The sequence below is a fragment of the Magnolia sinica genome, chromosome 4, assembly GCF_029962835.1.
Source record: "Magnolia sinica isolate HGM2019 chromosome 4, MsV1, whole genome shotgun sequence".
Taxonomy (NCBI): domain Eukaryota; kingdom Viridiplantae; phylum Streptophyta; class Magnoliopsida; order Magnoliales; family Magnoliaceae; genus Magnolia; species Magnolia sinica.
Genome location: NC_080576.1, coordinates 53,441,061 through 53,463,253, shown reverse-complemented (window position 1 = coordinate 53,463,253; position 22,193 = coordinate 53,441,061). Strand labels below are relative to the sequence as shown.

The 22,193-nt window shown below is 40.8% G+C and overlaps 1 protein-coding gene across 4 annotated transcripts in view; it reads right to left on the bottom strand.

The window, feature by feature from the left end:
* The window catches only part of LOC131243118 (uncharacterized), an 81,600-nt gene extending 60,023 nt beyond the window's left edge, over window positions 1-21,577 (bottom strand). The window contains exons 1-2 of one of the 4 annotated variants that reach the window (XR_009169877.1): window positions 21,290-21,577; window positions 18,270-18,299 (exon numbers count right to left, since the gene is read on the bottom strand). Coding sequence is in view for 3 of the 4 variants with exons in the window: in XM_058242230.1 (XP_058098213.1) it covers window positions 18,270-18,299; window positions 21,290-21,412 (153 nt within the window). In the remaining variant the exon portion in view is untranslated. The remainder of the gene's footprint in view (window positions 1-18,269; window positions 18,300-21,289) is intronic. The other 3 variants (XM_058242230.1, XM_058242228.1, XM_058242229.1) reach the window with 3 other exon arrangements.
* Window positions 21,578-22,193: the final 616 nt, after the last annotated feature.

Genomic DNA, 22,193 nt, shown 5'->3' with positions numbered 1-22,193 from the left:
TATGGTGTCCCATGTCCTGGTGTGCTCCCCCACTAAACATCTGAGCAAACTCCCTAGGCTCCTATTGACTACGTCAGTCTGACCATCGATCTGAGGGTGGTAGGCAGAAGAAAATTGGAGCCTAGTATTCATCATATGCCACAGTGTCTTCCAAAAATAACTCATGAATCGCATGTCATGATCAGACACTATGGTTTTTGGTAACCCGTGAAGTTTGACAACCTCACTAAAGAACAACTTGGCAACATAAGATGCATCAGAGGTCTTAGAACAAGGAATGAAGTGGGCCATTTTAGAAAAATGGTCCACGACAACAAATATGGAATCATGTTTCCGAATAGTCTTGGAAGCCCAAGCACAAAGTCCATACTGATGTCCTGCCAAGGGATGAATGGAACTGGCAAATGTGTGTATAGTCCCGTATTTATTTATTTTTTTGCTTTGCCAGTTGACAAGTACGACATTGCCCTATAATTTTGGCCACGTCTCGCTTGAGGCTTGGCTAATAAAACCTATCCTCCACTAGGGCAATGGTCTTGTCTCGACCAAAATGACCCGCGACCCCTCCTGAATGTAACTCCCATACAAGAAAATCGCGGATGGAAGTGCGCGGTTTGCATAAGTGATCGCTCCTAGACAAATATCCATCTAAAATCAAGTACTCACTGCAAGCCCCTGACGGACTCTTTAACAACGACACGTACACAACTCCAAAATTTGGGCACTCAATCCTCCTTGACACGCTCGAGGCCTGTGACTTCGACATAAGGAATTGAGTAACGCGACTCGACAACTCAACGCATCGGCAGGCTTATTCTCTACATTGACCTTATGCTTAAGCACAAAAGTGTACTCTTGAAGGAATTGGACCCACTTGGCATGCCTAGGGTTTAATTTCTTCTGAGAGTTCAGATATTTGAAGGCCTCGTAATCTGAGAACAAGACGAATTCTTGCAGTAATAGATGATAACGCCAGTGGCACAGTGATTGCACTATCGCATAGAATTCTTTGTCATAGGTGGAATATTTTTGCTTCGCCACATTCAATTTCTCACTAAAAAATACGACAAGGTGCCCTTCCTGACTAGGTACTCCTATGCTGACTCCTAACGCATCGCATGTGACTTCAAAAACTATCGAAAAATCCTGAAGTCGCGTGACTGGAGCTTCTTATCTCCTTGAAGGCTTTCGAGGCTGCCTTCGTCCATTGAAACTCCCTTTTTAAGGCAATCCGTGATGGGAGCCATAATGGACTGAAGCTTCGAATGAACCACCTATAGAAGGTGGCCAAGTGGTGAAAGCTACGAACCTCGTGAATATTGTGGGGTTCCAGCCAATTGACAATGGCTTTGACCTTCTCGAGATTCGCCAATACACCCTCAGCTGACACAACAAAACCTAAGAAGATAACACTACTAGACATAAACGTACGCTTCTTTAGGTTGGTGTACAATTTCTCAGCTCTAAGGATCCCACAGATCTGCCTCAAATGGTTGAAGTATTGTTCCTTGGTCATGCTATAAATCAAGATATCATCAAAGTAGACGACTAGGAACTTCCTCATGAAGGGTCTCAACAATTGGGGCATCACACGCATGAAAGTACTTGGGGCATTAGTCAGCCCAAAAGGCATGACTAGCCACTCGTATAGCCCATCCTTCGTCTTGAAAATCGTCTTCCACTCATCACCAAGGCATACACAGATTTGGTGATAACCACTTTTGAGGTCAATTTTCGAAAAGATGGTAACATTGGCCATCATATCCAATATATCATCAAGACGCGGTATGGGAAACCGATACTTGATTGTGATTTTGTTGATGGCCCTACTATCAACACACATCCTCTATGTGTCATCCTTCTTAGGTGTAAGAAGGGCGGGCACGGCACACGGGCTCATGCTTTCACGAATGAAACCCTTTTTTAGGAGCTCATCAATCTGTCTCTTCAACTCTGCATGCTCCTTTGGGTTCATTCAGTACTGAGGGAGGTTTGGTAGAGTCGCTCTAGGGACTAAATCAATGGCATGTTGTATATCCCTCATAGTAGGAAGCTCATCCCGTAGATCTTCAGGAAAGACATCACGGAACTCATCCACTACCGAAATGGCCTTAGTGGGTAACTATATGCTAGCCTCTGGTGCACTCTCCTTAGCCACAAGGGCGTACACTACCGAGTCCGACTCAGTCTCTCGCTCAAAGTCCTTGGCATTTAGAATATGGAGAGGCTTAGACTTGGACTTCGATTCCTTCAATTCTTTTGAGCCGTTCACACAACTCTATGTGGTGGACTCCTTTCCAGTCATGTTCTTGGGCAGAAGTGGGGCTTGACTTTCTTGCCCTCAAACCAGAATGTATACACATTCGAACGACCAAATATGGTGACATCCCTGTCATAGAGCCAAGGCCTACCCAAAATAATATGGCCAACATCCATAGGAACAACATCACACCAAAGTGTCTTTATATGATCCAAACAGAATAGGGACAAAACAACGGTGCGAGACTAAAATGGAAGTTTCATCAACCCAAGACACTCTATAGGGTTGAGGATGGGCTTCAAGCTTCAAGCCCAAACGGCTCACAGTACTAGTTGATGTCACATTGGCACAACTACCACTATCTACGATCATCTTACAGCTCTTTTCACTACATTTTGCGTAAGTATAAAAGATCGTGTTGCAGCATCAGTCATCAGTATTCTTAGCTTGAGTAAAGGCACAACGCACAACTGCGAGGGTCGCAAACTCTTGCGCTCCCTCTTCCTCATCATTAGGGGTTTCTACTCGCTCATATTCTTCGCCTTCGCCGTCACTCTCTGGGGGCACTACTTCTACTTGCCCATCAATAAGGAACACCTTTGTATCCTCTTTCGTGCCACACTGGTGGGCAAAATGACCAAAACCCCTGACATCTAAAACACCTAGTTGCCTCACTTTTGCGCAAACTAAACCCGACAACCTCTTTACCCTTATCATCCCTGGGCCTAGACTAAGAACCACTAGAAGGCTTGTGTTGATATCCAGTGCTCAGAAGGGTTGGCCTTAGCGCCAGAATCACGAAACTCAAACCGCCTTCCCACAAATGCTTGAGGTATTGCTCGACCTCTAACACTATTCAAGAGTGTGTATGTCCTTGCTTGTCCTTGGCAAGCAACTCTCCTAATGTCAGAGTGGAGGCCAGTCTTAAATCGAGCAAGAGTCAGTACCCAGTCTTCATCAACTTCACATCGGGTCAAGTACTCTTCGAACTTCTCAATGTATTCAGCAACACCCATGGAACCTTGTCGAAGAGACTGCCATTCCTCAACCAACCTCAAGTGATAAGAGAAAGGGAGGTACTTTTCCTTAAGAGTTTCATTCATTTCTCCCCAATGGACTATTGTGAGCTCTCTGACCTTTTTTTCTTTCGCTCTATAGTAGTTCAAAACCTCTTTGCTTAGCCCACAAGCTTCATCTTGGCGAATCGGACTCGACGAGCATCCGACATGTCATACCACTCAAAATAGGAGTCCATATTCGCCAACTAATCTAGAAAAGCCTTAGGGTCCAAGTGACCATCAAACGTAGGGGCCTCTACTCTTAACTCCTTTGAGGAGTTGCGCATCTGGGTCATAATGATCATGATGCCCCTCGCGGTGTGGGTGCACGGGTACACGCCCATGACTAATTCCTTGGCCACCTCCATTCCTTGGTCTATCCTCCTGACCACATGCCTGAGATTGGGCATCTTCCCCAATGGTGGGGTTTGCTCGGGCGGAAGTCTCTAATTGAGTAACACGCACATTAAGCTGCTCAAAGCGTTGGTCAATACGTTGTTCCAAGTGCTTACCCAAAGACTCAAACTGTCTGGTTATATTGTTCATTGATTCTTGCAATTGCTCCATGTTTAGTGTAGGGTGTAAGTCAAAACCATGACCAGTACGTGTGGGCATACAACTACTCACTCAACTCAAAAACCCTCTAACACAACTATATGCACCTAAATGGGACTAAATGATCCTATTGGACTCTATATGAGGGAAACTACACAATGCTACTAAAATTCCAGCAACCTAACTGCCCAAAGAGTCCGTCAACAGAAAATTCAGCCAAGAAATTTGGGGATTTTCTGACAGCAGAAAATTTAGCAGCCCCTAATGTGAATGATGGGTCCTAAACAGCCATATATGATGAGATTTAATGCAAATTAAATGAGTAAACTAAACCCTAAACATGTAATGCAATCCCCTATGAAAAACCTAAGCTCTGATACCAAATTTGATGCAGGACATGGAAATTAAATATGATATGCAAGATTTCAGACTTTAGATCATACTAAGTTAGAAACATTCACAAAAATTCCACATCCTACATAAAGTCAAGCATTCAACAAGGGGGATCTACAAGGGTCCAAGCCTACACATGCTAGGGCTGGATCAATTAAAATTATAGACCAAACAATGATCAAATCAGAGTAGATTCATCCACACATGCAAAGAGGATTATTTCCACAATCCGAGGGATTCACATGTTTCAATTCGGGAAGCCCTAAGGTTGTAAAAGGGGAATAGAACATGGAAATAAGGTGAGAGAGGAGTGAAAGAGAGGAGAGAGAACCTGTAATCAGTCCACACGTGTGGACAGCAGGATGGCCTAACACACGTGCGTGGATTGCTGCCCGCACGTGTGTGGGGCCCACGAACCCAAAAAAGGCCAACTAGAGGTTGGTTGACCAGGGGGTGGGCCATCCACACACCAAGTTTCAGGGCAATCGGATGACTGGTTTGAGCACGGTGCTCCGCCGAAGTTTCGGCCCTCCTGCAAGGCCTGATTCTGGAAATCTACTGTTGAGAAGGATTAGCTGCAAAATAAAGGTGGATTTGAAGAGTGGATGGCTGTGAGAGATGATGAATATAGAGGGTAGGAGGTGCGGGTGAATCGGGATGGGTGTGGCTTCGCACCACGGTAGTTAGCCCGTCGAAGAAGGGAGGGATTCGCACCCTATTAGCTTTCCACAACTCAGAGAATTAGAGAAGCAAGAAAACGTAAAATTTTATTCATAATCTTCAATGCAAAAAAACATACAAGGGGTTGTCTATTTATAAGAAAAACCTATACCCCAAAAGTCGCACCATGTGCGCACCCTATTACTTAGAGACGAAGTAACAAAAATAACAATTAATCAAAGCAATCTAAACCGTCCATGATATTCATAATAACAATAATAAGCAAAACTCAAAGTACTAGATCATCTAGAGTAGTGGGCCATGATCATGAGATCTAATGGTGGGATCCACATGACGATCGGGTCCACTCCAAAGAACCAAAACACAGTCCTCTAACTAGGAAGCCCTCCCTGGACGTCATTATCGATCCAGATCGATGGGGGGCCCTCCTTGCGTACGTGCGTAGGGGGGGCGTGTGTGTGTGCGAGATGTCCCCATCAATAAGTAAAGCAGGTAGTCCCCAGGCGAGTGTCGTAAAGCCTCACTCCGTGCTTATGAGCAAGTGGAGTCGCTTCACAGCTATCCAGAAGACTATGGTCTGACTAATTACTATGGACTTTTGTTAAGATCACATAGGAAGCATCAGAGGGCAAATCAAGCTCTTATGGTTGATAATGTCTCTGCTAATGGTAAACCCACTACTTCTACGTCGTCGAATATAGATGGTGATCAGATTAATGTCACATTATCACAAAAAAAAAAAAATGTGTAATGCCTCTCTTTTAGTGGCTCTACATACAATAATATACCTTCCACCTCTATTGTCACTCTAGCCCGGTCAGGTAAAGTGTCTCTTATCATCTCATTCTCCTCCCTAAATCGTCGACTCTGGGGCGTCAAATCATATCCCTAGTAACTGCAGTTCTTTTTATTTCTTTGATCCTGTTTCATCCAATATATCTATTGTGTAAGCCAATGGTACCTCATTCAACATTGTTAGACTAGGCATTGCTCAACCTAATGCATCTGTATCCCTATCATCTATTTTGTATGTCCCAAATTTCTTTTTAATCTTTTATCTTTAAGTAAACTAATAAGATTTCTAAATTGTTTAGTTACCTTTCTTCCTTCTTATTGTGTTTCTTAGGACCTCAAGACAGGATTGATGATTGGTGGAGGCCCTGAGAGGAATGATCTGTAGTATTTAGAGAGAGAACCAGTGGATGCTATAGTGCTTCCTAAGGATCCTGCAATTTACTAGCATTGCCGATTCGGTCATCCATCTCTCCAAAAACTATTGACTCTCACTCTCATTCCATCCCTACAAAAGATGTCAAGTTTTAGAGTGTGAAACATGTCAGTTAAATTAACATCATAGAGTACATTTTCCTTCTAGGGTTGATGAAAGCAGTGATATCCCATTTAAATTAGTTCATTGTGATATGTGCGGACCCGCTTAACTACTTGTTATAAAAGCTCGAATTGATAGAGTGTGGAGAATCAATCCTTTTATTTCATAGCCCAGGCCTCACATCCCATGGGTTAGGTCCTCGGCCGAACCCCCCTAGTGGGCCCCATATCACATGGGTTCTGCCTCACATAAGCCACCTGCCTCACACGGGTGGGGCCCGGCTTACACGAGCCGCCCACCCCGAGTGTGCCCCTGCATCCCACAGGCTACCCCACTCAAGCCCAGTGTGAAAATGTCCCTACATTAATCATCCCCGGTGAGGAGTCTCGAACACAAGACCTCTCGCTCTGATACCACTTTAATACAGGACAACTAACCACTTGCTCTAAAGGCTCGAACTAATAGAACATGGCGAATCAATCCCTTTATCTCATAGCTCAAGCCCTACATCCCATGGGTTAGGTCCTCGGCCAAACCCCCCTCATGGGCCCCACATCACATGGGTTCCGCCTCACACGGGTAGAGCCCGCCTCACACAAACCACCCATCTCACACAGGCCGCCAACCCTGAGTGTTCCCCTGCATCCCACACCCACAGGCCACCCCACTCGAGCCCGATGTGAAAATGCCCCTGCATTAACTTTGCTTCTTTTTTTTATTAATAATTATTCTAAAATTACTTGATTATATCTTAAGAAACATAGGTCAAAAGTCTTTCACGTATTACAGAACTTTCATAGATAAATAAAAATTCATTTTAATATAAATTTGTGTATATTTAGATATGATAATGCTTTGGAATATGTCTTGAGATTTTCATACCTATTTACAAAGTCAGGGTATTATTCATCAGGCCTCTTATGCTTATACACCTCAACAAGATAGGGTAGCTAAATGCAAGAATAGGTATCTGATTGAAGTTAATCATGCTTTGTTATTAGAAATGAATGTTCTAGTCTTTATAGTGTAATGCAGTTCTTACCACGTGTCATTTGATAAACAAAATACCATTATCAGTTTTGGATGGAAAAACAACATTTACATTATTGTTTCCTAATTGGCTAGTATCTTCTGTTCCTACAAAAATGTTTGATTGTACTTGCTTTGTCCATCTACTTGGGCTTGGTTTTGATAAACTTGCTCCTCGTTCAGTTAAATGCATTTTTTTATGATACTCACAATCAAAAGGGTATCAATGCAATTGTCCTTCTCTTACAAATTTATGACTATTACGATTACCTTTTTTGAGAATGTCCCATTCCATGTTAAAATTGAACATGTTCCCAAAGCCACTTATGTAGATGGTAATCCATAACGATAACAATCGCCAAAACGACCACCACCATTACCTTTATGATACAAGTTGTAAAGGTCATTATGGCCCCCAGTAATGGCCATTACAGACTCTCTTTTTATTGGAAAACAAAAAACAAAAAATTTGTATCAACCCTGTAATGGAGTGTTACGAGGCCGTTACAACCTTTATGTGGGGCGTAAGGGGCCGTTATGAGGTTTGTAAAAGTCATTATGGGTCATTTTTTCCACTACAGCCGTTATGACCCAATAACGTACGGTTGCCACCATTAACTTTACATAACGGCCTTTGCGGCCCCATAACGGCCATTACAGCACACCATGCTCATGTGAAAGTTCCTTTACCTAGTATATTTCCATCAGAATCTTATTGTTGACAAGACACCACTTAAAAAGGCTTTCTTTCTTTCTTTCTTTCTTTCTTCCTTTTTTTAAAGGGTCACTTTAGAAGGGTTTCACACAAACATATTACAAAAAAAAAAAAAAAGAGAGGAAAGACCTAGAATTGTATAACATTCCCTCTCACTCCATGCCATCAGCTACTACACCTAATGGGGTTTCCACTCCTAAGTCGACTAAGCTTGTGCGTAACGGTTATATAACAACAACGGCGACAACCATTATGAAAAAAATGACCCATAACAGCCCCATAACAACTGTGACGGCCCCATAACGGTCCTTCATGGGGCCGATACAGGTTTTCTATAAATAAAAAAAATTATATATATATATATATATATATAAAGAGGAAGAAGAAGAAGAAAAGGCCGAAATAGCTGTTAAGGCCCACATCGTAACGATAACAGTGGTGACCGTTACAGCCATCGTTACCGTTAAGAAATACCTTGACTAAGGTTGTTAATGATCTAAATATTGCGCTTCGTAAAGGTAAACATTTCTATGTTCCACAGCCAATTTTCAATTTTGTTAAGTTGGATGAAAATTGGAAAAGGGCTATGGATGAAAAGATGAACGCCATGTATTCCAATGATACATGAAAGTTAACTAATTTTCCATCGACTAAAACACCAATTAAATGTAGATTAGTTTACACCATAAAATTTATGGCTAATGGATCAATTGATACTTACAAAGCCAAGTTGGTTGCCAAGGGATACACCCAAATTTTTGGAGTAGATTATGTAGATAACTTTTCTCTAATGGCAAAAATCAATTCCATTCGAGTTGTTATCTCTATAGCTGCTAACCATAATCGACCTCTCTTTCAGCTAGATGTGAAGAACGCATTCTTGTATGGAGGGTAACAAGAAAAAGTCTATATGGAGCAACCTCCTACAAAGTATGCAAATTAAATAAGTCCATCTATGGGCTAAAACAGCCACTAAGGGCCTAGTTGGGAAAAAAAAATCAGTTGTGTGGTGATATCATATGGGATGAAGAGGAGTAAAGTAAATCATTCAGTTTTGTCGAGGCTTGTGGCATATGTGGATGACATAGTAATTACAAGTGACAATTTGAAAGGAATTGAGAAACTGAAGTCGTATCTTCACTCCTAGTTCCAAATTAAATATCTTGGTTAGCTTCAATATTTTGTAGGTATTAAAGTAGCAATATCTGAAATTGGGGTAAATTTGTGCCAAGTGAATGTGTTTGTGATATATTGAAAGAGACAGCTATTGATGAGGACATCAGACCCTTCAAAGTTTATCAAAGACGAATGCGACCGACGAATACATATTTATGGCTCGATGATGGTTCGTGGCACAACCAAGGAGGATTTTGAAAACCTTACATGTGTCCCTGGATTAATTGAAGACCCTACATTAGGAGGACACACATGTAGGATGAGTTAGAAGACCATACGGAGGAACATATTTTTTTGTTATAGGGGTAGTTTAATCATTTTATCCGAATTTTATAAATACCCTAAACGGATGATATTTTTCTTAATGAAAGCTTGGTGCCTCCTCCTTTCTCTCTATGGTAATTTCTTCTCTTCCCCTAATCTCTTCACTTCTTCTAAATTTTGTTTCTAACCCTCCAACCTTTTTCTTCTCTTTATATGGCTAGTATTATTTGATTGCTACTGTTTATAATTAGATTCTTTGAAGTCTCTTTACCCTGAAAATCTGAGAATTGATCTCAACCCTCTTTCAAATTTTTCAGCCGTCCCTATTCCAGAAATCCTTTGATTTCCTAACTAGAAAAACTATATTGACTGTTGGATTGAAACCATGCAAGATCGGGAGGTCCCATCCCTTGTCGAATCCAATCCATGCATGATTTGAATATGGTACTGCAAGATTGTGATGATGGTCTTCAACCATTGCATGTTTCCTTTGTTATTATCTTTACTATGATGTGGAATATTGAATATTTCAATTGATTTACTTAGTTTATTTCACTAAATAATTTCTGTTCTCACACATGCTTTCTATTTTAGACTGTCCTGCATCAAATTTGGTATCAAAGCGAGATTTTGCATGGTTTTTGTTAGATCGAGTTATCTGAACTAAGGATCATCTGTTTTCTCATCTAGGATTGTCTAAATAATTCCAGATCTACATCCCACAGAAATTGCGAACCTGATTTTTCATATTCAGAGTCTTATGAGAGAAAAATCTAAATTTCCAGATTTTTGTTTTCATTCTAGATAAATCTGAAAATATGCAGCATTCATACATCATATAGAAATATGACCATACATCTAGATTGAGGTATGTTCAAACCTTAAAGTCGATCTTAGGAAAATAGAGTTCGAGTTTTTAATGTATGCCCACTAGAAGAGGTAAGGGTTTTAGCCGACACCCCATCATGAGTAACGAGCAATTAACCAATCACCTCGCTCAATTACTCCAAAAGATAACTGCCATAGAGACATCCAACAAAAATATCGAATGAAAACTATCACCACTGAAGCTAGACTTGAGCGATTAGAGGCATTCCAAAGAGAGAACCTCACTGTTAGGGGAGATGCGCAGTCGCGGGTAGGTAGTGTTGGTGAGGAGCCAGCCCTTAAACAAACCCCCACCAATGGCGGGCATGTGGGTAGAGAACGGGCATATCAGGACCGCTTTGATCCTGACGAGAGGGTCATGAAGAATGTTAGGATTGATGCCCCGAGCTTTGATGGTCATTTTGACCCCAAGGCATTCCTTGATTGGTTAGCTGACATGGACTACTATTTTGAGTGGCACGAGACATCAGAGAATCGACAAGTGCGGTTTGCCAAAATGAAGCTTGTGGGGCAAGCAAAGATGTATTAGACCAATAAAGAGTGTAGGATTGAACGGGTGGGAGGAGCTCTCGTTACCCAATGGAGCGAGATGAAAGCTATGCTAAGAGGGAAGTACCTCTCTATCTCTTATCGCTAAAAGCTCTTGGAACAATGGCAATCTTTATGCCAAGGATCCATGCCTGTCACGGAATACATCGCAAAATTTGAGGAATTCATGATGCAGTGTGACATTAAGGAAGACCCTCTATTAAAGCTCACGTGTTTCAAGACGGGCCTTCGATCGGATCTTCAGCATGAGCTTTAGGCTCGTCCCGTGACAGGTTTGGACGAGATGTACCAAGTGGTGCAGGAATTAGAGCAATATCTGAAGACTCCTATCACAAGATGGTTCGATTCCCGAGACTCTAATGTTAGGACTGGTTCTCAGGGAACTAGACCTAACATTGGTAATCAACCCAAGGCCCAGGCGAATGTTTCGCCTAGGCCTAGGGATGACAAGGGAAAAGGAGTCCTTGGTGCTGGTACAGGTGGACGACAGAATGTGCAATGCTACGAATGTGGGGAGTATTGGCCATTTTGCATATCAGTATCCCACCAAGAGCAAAGGAAAAGCCTTAGTCATAGGCAATTCCCAGGATAGCGAGTATGATCAGGGCAACTCTGAAGTTCAAGAATATCAGCCCGTAGGATCATTGAGTGATGAGGATGAGGTGAGTGATGACGCCACACTAGCAGTTGTCAGGTGTGTGCTAGCCCAGACTAGGAGTAGTGTTGACTGACGTCGCAACACTATCTTCTACACGATCGCCAAGTGTGGCGAGAAAAATTGTAAGGTGATAGTGGACAGTGGGAGTTGTCAGAATGTAATTTCCACTAGCACCTTAAGCCGTCTAAAGTTAGAGGCCACCCCTCATCCTGACCCGTACTAAGTCTCATGAGTAGACAAGACTTCCCTTCCTGTCACCCATCAATGTCTTGTACCCATCGAGTTCGGGTCCTATAAGAAGTCTCTGTGGTGTGATGTGTTGCCCATGGATGTAGGTCACATCATCCTAGGCAGACCGTGACCATTCGATAATAACGTCACGATCTATGGCCGTTCTAATGCGTGTACCTTCAGGCATAACGGCAAGAAGATCAAAATTAATCATATGCCACCACAAAACACTACACAGAAGAAAGGTGAGAAGGCTAGTGAGCCTAAAGAAGTGAGGAAATTCACACCTAAGTCTCTTCACATCATCACAGCTAAAGAGTTTGAAAAAGAGACTGAGGATTCGACAGTGTATACCTTAGTGGCTAAAGAGGCTACACCAGAGGTACCAGTAGAGTTACCCCACGAGGTAGCCTCGGTCTTAGAGGAGTACGAAGATGTATTCCCTAAGGATTTGCCGGATGAGTTGCCACCCATGAGGGACATCTAGCATGCCATTGATCTTGTCCCTTGGTCGACTCTACCAAACCTTCCTCACTATAGGATGAACCTTGCAAAGTATGCAGAGTTAAAGAAGCAGGTAGATGAGCTCCTGCAAAAGGGTTTCATCCAAGAGAGCATGAGCCCGTGTGTTGTACCCACTTTACTGACACCTAAGAAAGATGGCACTTGGCGCATGTGTGTAGACAGTGGAGTCATCAACAAAATTACGGTCAAGTATAGGTTTCTCATACCTACGCTTGATGACATGTTAGACATGATGGCTAAGTCCATTTTCTCCAAAATAGATCTCAAGAGTGGATATCACCAAATCCGTATACGCCCTGGTGATGAATGGAAGACAACCTTCAAGACGAAGGATGGACTATATGAGTGGTTGGTCATGCCTTTTGGCTTGACTAACGCACCCCAGCACTTTCACGCGAGTGATGACCCAGGTCTTGAGACCGTTCATGGGGAAATTCTTAGTGGTGTACTTCGACGATATCCTGATCTATAGCAACACTAGAGAATCACACTTTAAACATTTGAAGTTGGTCTGTAGCATCTTTAGGACGGAGAAATTATATGCTGATCTTAAGAAGTGTTCATTCACGTCCAGTCAAGTTGTATTCTTAGGGTTTATAGTGTCAGCAAAAGGGATGCGTGCAGACCCAGAGAAAGTCAAAGCCATAGTTGATTGGCCTGAGCCGAGGAACATCCATAAGTGCGAAGCATCCATGGCTTAGCCACATTCTATCATCGGTTCATTAGGAGTTTTAGCACGATTATGGCTCCCATTACAAAGTGTATGAAAAGGGGAGAATTCGTGTGGTCGAAGGCCGCAGCTACGGCTTTCAAAAAAATTAAGGGCAAGATGGTCGAAGCTCCCGTCATGCGCCTTCCCAACTTTTCTAAAGTCTTTAGTGTTGCATGTGATGCGTCTGGTGTTGGTATAGGTCGAGTCCTGAGTCAAGAGGGTCACCCTGTTGCCTATTTCAGTGAGAAACTGAATGAGGCAAAACAAGATACTCAACCTATGACAAGGAGTTCTATGCGATAGTGTAGTCTTTGAGACATTGGCACCACTACCTCCTACCGCAGGAATTTGTCTTATTCTCTGATCATGAAGCCTTACGTTATCTTCACTCTCAGAAGAAACTTAACCCAAGGCATGTTAAGTGGGTTGCGTTCATTCAAGAGTATTCATTTGTCTTGAAACACAAGGCCGAAGTAGAGAATAAACCAGTCGATGCCCTTAGCCATAAAGTTGCGTTGCTCAATTCTTTGAGTGTAGGAGTTGTCGGCTTTGAGCAAATGAGAGACGAATACCCCACATGTCCAGATTTTAGGAGTACCTATACGTCAATCTCGAGTTATCAGCAAAGTGCGGGGGATTTCGTGTTAAGAGATGGATTCCTTTTTAAAGGAAATCGTTTATGTATTCCTCGTATGTCCCTCCATGAATTCCTCGTCTAGGAGCTTCATTCGGGAGGAATAGCTGGCCACTTTAGCCGCGATAAGACTCTCGTAGAGGATCGTTTCTACTAGCCAAGTCTCAAGCGAAATTTTGCCAGAATTTTAGGGTAGTGTAGAACATGTCAGATGGCGAAGCAGCAAAAGAAAAATTTTTGATTATATACGTCATTACCTGTGCCACTTGCTCCATGGCAAGACATTAGCATGGATTTCATGCTTGGGTTTCCCAAGACGATTAAAAAAGCACGATTCCATTTTTGTTGTTGTGGACCGCTTCTCTAAAATGGCGCATTTCATCCCATGTTCTAAAACTTCAGATGCGTCTAATATTGCTGAGGTCTTTTTCGAGGGTGTGGTCCGTCTCTATGGTTTACCTAAGACCATAGTGTCTGACCATGATGTCAGATTTACCAACTATTTTTGGAAGATACTATAGCACATGATGGGAACACGTTTGCAGTTTTCTACCACATACCACCCCCAAACTGATGGCCAAACTGAGGTGGTTAATCGCAACCTTGAAATTCTCTTACGACGCTTAGTCGGTGAACATGTGAAAACTTGGGATTTGATTCTACCTATAGCCGAGTTCGTCTACAACAGTTCAGTCAATAGATCTACAGGATTGAGTCCATTTGAAATTGTTAGTGGGTACAAAACTAGGATGCCCATAGACTTGTTACCCATGTCAGTTACCCAAAGATCTTCTGAGTCAGCCGATGCATTTGCACAACACATTCATGACTTGCATGCGCATGTTAGACAACGAATAAATGCTAGTGATGATAATTATAAATGTCCAGTTGACCAACATCGTAGGTGGACAGAATTTAATGAAGGGAATTATGTAATGGTTAGGATTAGACTAGAGTGGTTTCTTCAAGGTTTTGCTAAGAAATTACAAACTCACGGTACTGGACCATTCAAAATATTGTGTAAAATTGGGTCTAATGCGTACAAGGTAGACCTTCCACCTGAAACGGGAATAAATCCAACGATCAATGTGGAAGATCTAGTCCTCTGTCCTAACCCTTCCATTATTTCTTCTTCCCACCCTTGGCCACTTTCCGACTTTACTTCTCAACCCACTCCACCCCTTTCCCCATCAATTGATCGTAAGGAAGAGATTAAAGGAATGGCGGATGAGGAGATTGTTTCCACACGAGATGGGAGCTTCCAAAGGTACCTTGTCTAATGGAAAAACAAGCCACCATCCGATTCCACGTGGCTTATAGAAGCGGAACTGTAGCGAATTAATCCAGACCTTCTCGAGAGACACAAAAGTCTTAACTCGTCAGAGCCAAGTTCTTCTCACCCGAGGGGAGTTAATGAGGACATTAGACCCTTCAAAGTTTATCAAAGATGAAGGCGGCCGACGAATACATCTTTATGGCTCGATGATAGTTCATGGCACAACCAATGAGGATTTTGAAGACCTTACACGTATCCTGGATTAATTGAAAGCCTCACATTAAGAGGACATATGTGTGGGATGAATTAGAAGACCACACAAAGGAACCTTTTTTTAGTTATAGGGGTAGTTTAGTCATTTTATCCGAATTTTATAAATAGGATATTTTCTACCCTAAACAGATGATTTTTTTTCTTAATGAAAGCTTAGTGCCTCCTTCTCCTCTCTCCGTGGTAATTTCTTCTCTTCCCCTAATCTCCTCTTCTTCTAAATTCTATTTCTAACCCTCCAACCTTCTTCTTCTCTTTCTATACCTAGTATTCTTTGATTGCTACTATTTACAATTAGATTCTTTGAAGTCCCCTTACCCTGAAAATCTGAGAATTGATCCCAACCCTCTTTCAGATTTTCCAGACATCCCAATTCCAGAAATCCTTTGATTTCCTATACTAGAAAAGCTGCATTGACTGTTGGATTGAAACCATGTAAGATCGGGAGGTCCCATCCCTCGCCGGATCCAATCCACGCATGATTTGAATACGGTACTGCAGGATTGTGATGATGGTCTTCAACCATTGCATGTTTCCTTTATTATTATCTTTACTATGATGTGGAATGTTGAATATTTCAATTAATTTGCTTAGTTTATTTCGCTGGATAATTTATGTGCTCACACATGCATTATAGTTTAGATCATCCTGCATCAGGTATGCTAGGAGCCCAACCTACAAATACACTAATGGACCCTCATCTCAAATTTGATCCTAAAGAAGGAGAGTTCTTGATAGGCCCTAGTATGTACAGGGGACTACTTATCAGCAAACTCATCTATTTATCCATCACCAAGCCCGATATTGCCTTTCATGTTAATGTGGCTAGTCAATTTATGCAAACTCCTAGAGCTCCACATTTAGCTACAATTTTGAAGATTCTTAGGTACTTAAAATGTGCACCTGGAAAAAGTATCCCGTATAAATCTCATAGCCATCTTAAGGTAGCCGGTTACTCAGATGCGGATTATGCAAGATCAAGATATGATAAGCAGTCGACTACAAGCTACTGCACCTTCCTTGGAGGTAATGTGGTTGCTTAGAAAAGCAAGAGCAAAATCTTGTTGCGCAATCCAGTGCTGCAGCGAAATATAGATTCATGGCACACAAATTGTGATTTCTCTAGCTAAAATCACTTCTAGTAGAATTGGGGTTTGTGGTTCAAGCGGTTATGCTTATTGCCAACAATCCAGTGTTCCATGAGAAGACAAAGCACATAGAGGTCGATTGCCACTTCATGATCTCTCGGGAAAAAAAAAATTGTCACTCCATATATTTCGTCCCATGATCAAATTGCAGATTTGTTTACCATATTGCAGATTTATTTACAAAGCTCTTAAGAAGTCTTAGTTTGGAAAGCTTATATCCAAGCTAGGCATGCATGGTATCCATGCTCTAGCTTGAGGGGGAGTGTTAAATATTAAAACCATCCCACTTATGGGTTGTTGGGCCTAAAGCATATGTTTGGGTAGAGTTTTAGGCCCATTATCATGTCTTTATTTAAGTTACTTAAGCAAGGATAGTAATATTGTAATTTCAGCATTTTAAGTGAAAGCGCTAATAAGATAAAAGAGTGGGGACGTGTGTATTTGTGTGTGTGTGTGTGTGTGTGTGTGTGTGTGTGTAGAAATTCAAGATGACATGCCCATCGTTCCATTTCTAGTTCTATGGAGCTCCCCCTCGTGTGGCAATCTTTGTCTGACTTCTTGGTTGCAAGAGAATTCTCATAGTTGACAATTTACAAAGGTCTTTAGCCATGCCTAATTCTGCTTGATGTGCATGGCAAATGGGGAGTCGATTGATCACCCATTCATCAATTGCTCATTTGCCAGTAGAGTGTGGAGCCACTTCCTCAGTCTCATCATGGTGGAATGGGTGATGCTAAAATCAGTCAACGATTTACTTTGGCCATGGCATAGGGGAGGATTTTTTAGAGCTAGTGGAGATTGCTCATTTTAGCAATTTTTTGGACCTTGTGGGGAGCTAGGAACGAGCAGTGTTTTAGAAATGAATTTATAAGGGTTGAGGATGTCATTTGTAAAGTGAAAAGTTTAGTGTCCAGTTGGGCATCCCTTCTTTTACCTGCTGATGGCAGCCTTCCTTTTTTATTGTTTTTGGCTGCTTGGTGTTGTATTCTTTGCCTACCTTGGCAGCTTCTTAATAAAAGTGTTGCTACCTTTATTAAAAAAAAAAAAAACTCTTAATTATCATATTTCACTTAATTTCACATTGGGGACGTTAGCAATGTTCCCATAGCTTCTAATTGACACTTGGGATGCCTAATCATCAATCAGAACCATCCACTCTTTTGTACAACTAGGGACAAGCCATGGTGCAAAAATCATGCCAAGCGAATGATCCTAAACATTAAATCAATAGCATGGAAAATGGTCAGTCAAGATTGAGTGGAGAATAAAATTGGTCCAATCATCATTTTGAAAGATCTATTTGATGGATCCCACTTTGTATTGCTTATGATTCTAAAGCAACTCTTTGGTTTGAGGATTCTAACCATGTGATCTATGGCTCTTACATAGCGAGCTCCAATTGGCGTGATTCTTGTACTGTGGCTTGCTCCCAATGGTACTAGTGGTTGAACTACCCTGATTGATGATTGAGTGTCCCACATGGCATTTCCCACAAATGTAGGGATGTTAGCAAAACCCATATATATATATATATATATATATATATATATATATATATATATATATATATATATATATATATATATATATATATATATATCCTTTTAAAGTCCAGCGTCCCTAGACGCTGGACGGTTAGAAAAGGAATAGCTATTACAGGGTCGTACTAGCCTATATGTCCCACATTGTATCAGCTACAAATACTCAAAACCTTACTCATGGCATGCCAACAAATGAACACTACAGCATGCATGGGAAGAAATTCGTTGCCATTCAATAGTGACATAAGATTGAGTGCATGCTCCCTTTCAAGAACACACTACGAGAGTTCACATCAAGAAGTTCTTTAGCTTAAACCCCACATCATAACTTTTTATCACACTATTTAAGAAAGAAGAAAGTTTTTGAGAGGCCTACCTTTGATGAATCTCCAAAAGAACCAATGCCCTATATAAAAGGTAGTAGACAAATTTTAGTTCAAATTCAATGTAGAAGAAGAAAAATATTTGGAGGCAAGGTATTCAATAACGGTGACGATAGCCATAACGGCCACTGCTATTACCATTACGATACCTTGTTTTGGCCCCATTACGGGGCCATTACAAGCTTTTTTTCCATAACAGCCATTATGGCCCCGTAACGTGTAACGATAACCATTGTTACCATTACGTAACATCCGTTATGGCTGTCAAGTAACCATTTTTTAATACCTTGACTGTGGGAAAAAAGCATTAAACTTTGCAATTCAAAAGTTATCAAAGCATATTGCACCCATTAAAATATAGTAATGCGACAGCCGCATAAAATAAGTAGCACAAACGCCAATCAAATCAAACATGCATTGATTTGGGGTAAGGGGTCATTAGTAAGCAATCTCCCAAACTAAATGAAAGGATGAGAATGGGCAGTATAAACATGCTCGGGATGAGTGAGATTTTGGGGAAGTTGGCAATATTTTTTGTAGGGCCATGCTCGAATGGCACTAGTACCACCATAAGCTACAATGGTATCGGGTAGATTTGGGGCTTACATGATGCATGAAATCCAACCTGTCCATCATATGCATCAGCAAATGCTACCCCCAGTGCCCTAAAATCAGGCTGATCAGTTGGGCCACACCACATGGAACAAGTTGGGAGGGAACATCCACCCTTGATTTGGGTGGAGGGCTGACCATAATGTATATATGAAATCCAGAATATTCAGAACCTTCATCTTATCGGGATGAAGGGAAAGGCCAAAAATTACCCTGTTTATACATTCAGATAGGCCCCTCTGTGAATCAAGGGTGGGCATCCCCTCCCACACAAAAATCATCACTTTTCTTTTCTTTTTTTATTGATTCAACACGAGAATGTTTTGAACATAATTTGAGCATAATGCAATGAGTTTTGTTAGTTAGGCAGAGATATTTTTTTTCCCTGATTGATATGGAAATAAGAAATTGGTTCTGTATGTCAGCCTAGAATGACATTAATAAATGTTCTACAGTCACAAAACCTTAGATACGCCATAGTGATGAGAAAAACACCGCCAAGATTTTGAAAATCCCATAATATTTTTGCTGAAAATTCATTAAATGATATTTGCAAGAACCTCATGAGATTTTCAAAATTGTGGCAAGTTTTATTTCTTGCAATTTTATTGCAAAAATATCATGACTTTTACAAAACAAATGGCTAAAAAATTTAAATAAAATCATTTTTACCCGAATTTTAAAATTTTATAGTCATTTATTCATTTATCAGAAATATTTTTAATATTCTGTTTTCAGTGAGATTTTCTCAATATTATCAAGAGAAAAAATGTCAGATTCTGAAAACCTCCTGAGACATTCCCATACCAAGACATTGCCAAGAATGAGATTTGTCACTGTGCTCCATACTGAGGAATATATTAAAAAGAAGCATGTTATACATGCATTTAAGGTCAATTGTTCTAGATTTATCATTGCAACTAGATTCTTATTGTCTCAAATTTCTATGATTAACAGTTCGACACATCAAAACACAAAATGTCTACTACAAACATGCATCCATCACATACAACAAAATCCATAAATAAGAATCTTCCATCAAATTTGCTAAAAATAGCATGTGTATAAAAGCCCATCTCAATTTGCTTTCTTCTTCCCCAGACTTCCATTGTTAACATGTCAAAAGCATGAAATTTTCACCACCCCAAACAAAACCCCTTTAAAAAAATATTAAATTCTCATCAGATTTCAAGTTAAAATAGCAGAGGAATGGAAAAATGAATAAAACGAAATAAAAAATCAAGCTTCATTTTTCTACCGTTTGCATATCAAAATACAGCATCGACATTCCTGATAGGACATCCACCATGGTATCATATTGCATTTCATTTAAATTATTTGAGGAGGAATATTTTGACATCATCAATACAGCCCAATACAAACAATACTTTCTTGGAATCGAATTGTCTACAACACCTGTTTTGTGCCGTGTAAAACACAGAAGTTCTTTGGGCCCACCATGTTGTACATGTGAAATCCACTGTCTATAAGGTGATAACCCTTCTTTTCACCAAAAGTATAAAAGAGTGTCCCAATAAAAATCTCGGATGGGCCACACCAATTGGAAGAATGGAAAATTGCACCTAAAATCTCTAAGTTCATGCCTTGTGGCCTTCTTGATTTCAGGATCAGGTTGATTTTTTTATATTCCCTTCATCCTGGTGAGTCACACCAGATGAATGGGTGTGATGAATGATGAAAGAAACACACCTTGTTAGCCCAAGACACAATAATATGGCTGGCATTCCATCCCCATTGTTTCTTGTGGTGTGGCCCACCTGAGTTATGGATCTGGATGATTTTTGGCCCCAATACCTAGAGAATCTACCAATGCACCTTATGGACTGAGTGGATTTCACATGTGCAACATGGAGGGCACCAAAGAGCTTGGGTGCTTTGCATGCTGCATAAAACAAACAGGTGTTTTAGAGGATTCAGGTCCTTCTTTCCCATTACATTATTCTCAATACAACCAATGGCGTTGTAGCACCCAATGAATTTGTATCCCACGATACGATACAATACACTCCAATATTTTGAGTAAAACGTGTACTGGAAAATATCAAACATTCATTGTAAAAAAAATTAATAATAAACACAAAACACAAGTTATGGTTGATGAGAGAGAAATAGAAAAGACCCAAAAAGTATCTAACACGATACAACCGTTGGTAATGGTGTCGTAGCAGCTAATGAATTTAAATTCCCGGATACAATCAATACATTCGACTATTTTGAACAGAACCCATATCAGGAAAAAATCAAACATTCATTGAATTCAATCTATAAAAAAGAATTTTTAATTAAAAATAAAAATAAAAAACAAGATGTATGATAAAAGAGAGAGAAACAGAAAAGACCCAAATGAGATAAAAGATCAAAAAGGAGGAGAAAAACTCACAGAATCCCAATGGGTTTTCCTCCTTCGTTCTGAAACGGGGGTTGAATGGAAGAGAGAAGCTCTGAAGGAAATAGAAGAGAGGTGAAGGCAGCTGTTGGAGGCAGTTTTCATGGCATTATTCATCTCTGCAATAAAAGAGAGAGAGGGAAAAAAAAAAAACAAAGCAGACAAAAATGGACAATCTCGTTTCTTCTTGTTTTCAAAATCATATTAGTGGCGATGTTGCCATTTTCATTTCTCTTGGAAATTGGTCTGAAACTGTTTTCCGAACAGTAGAGAAAGAGGATCGACGAAAAATACCAAGGTGATTCGCGCGCGTGGATAGAAATTGAATAGGTAATTCGCGGCACACGTGCCAACGTGTTACACTTCTGCAGGAATCCGGACCACTCGTTCGGTGCGGGGTTGTTAGAGCGCTCCCTATTCCGGAAATCAAGATGATCCAGGTATATCAAGTGGGCCGCATTGTACGTTGATTGCGGACCTTTGGGCCGATCTAGGGGTTGGACTGTGCCCGGCTTTTAAACTGGTGAGATGGCCGGTCGAGCCAGCCCGAGCGGTCGACAGCCCTTCCTTCCCTTGACAGACGTAATTTAAAAATATAGAGCAGCAAGTCTGTTCGAGTTCGCCAAACCAGACCGGACCCTTGGTGAGACCGCTGCCTACCCGAACGCCTCTTTTCTCATTTAAACTTCTTTTTATATTTTGATCTATACTTATGAAAAAATCATTCCTTATTACTGTTCCAAAACAAAACCTAATTTTTTAGGAGTTTTTTTGACATTTTCTTTTTTAAAAAATAAAAAATAAACCTCTAAAATTAAAGCTTTACTGGATGGTACTTTTTTAAAAGAGAAATTTAGGACCGTAGACCCCACCTTTTATCCAGCTGTGTTTTAAGAAA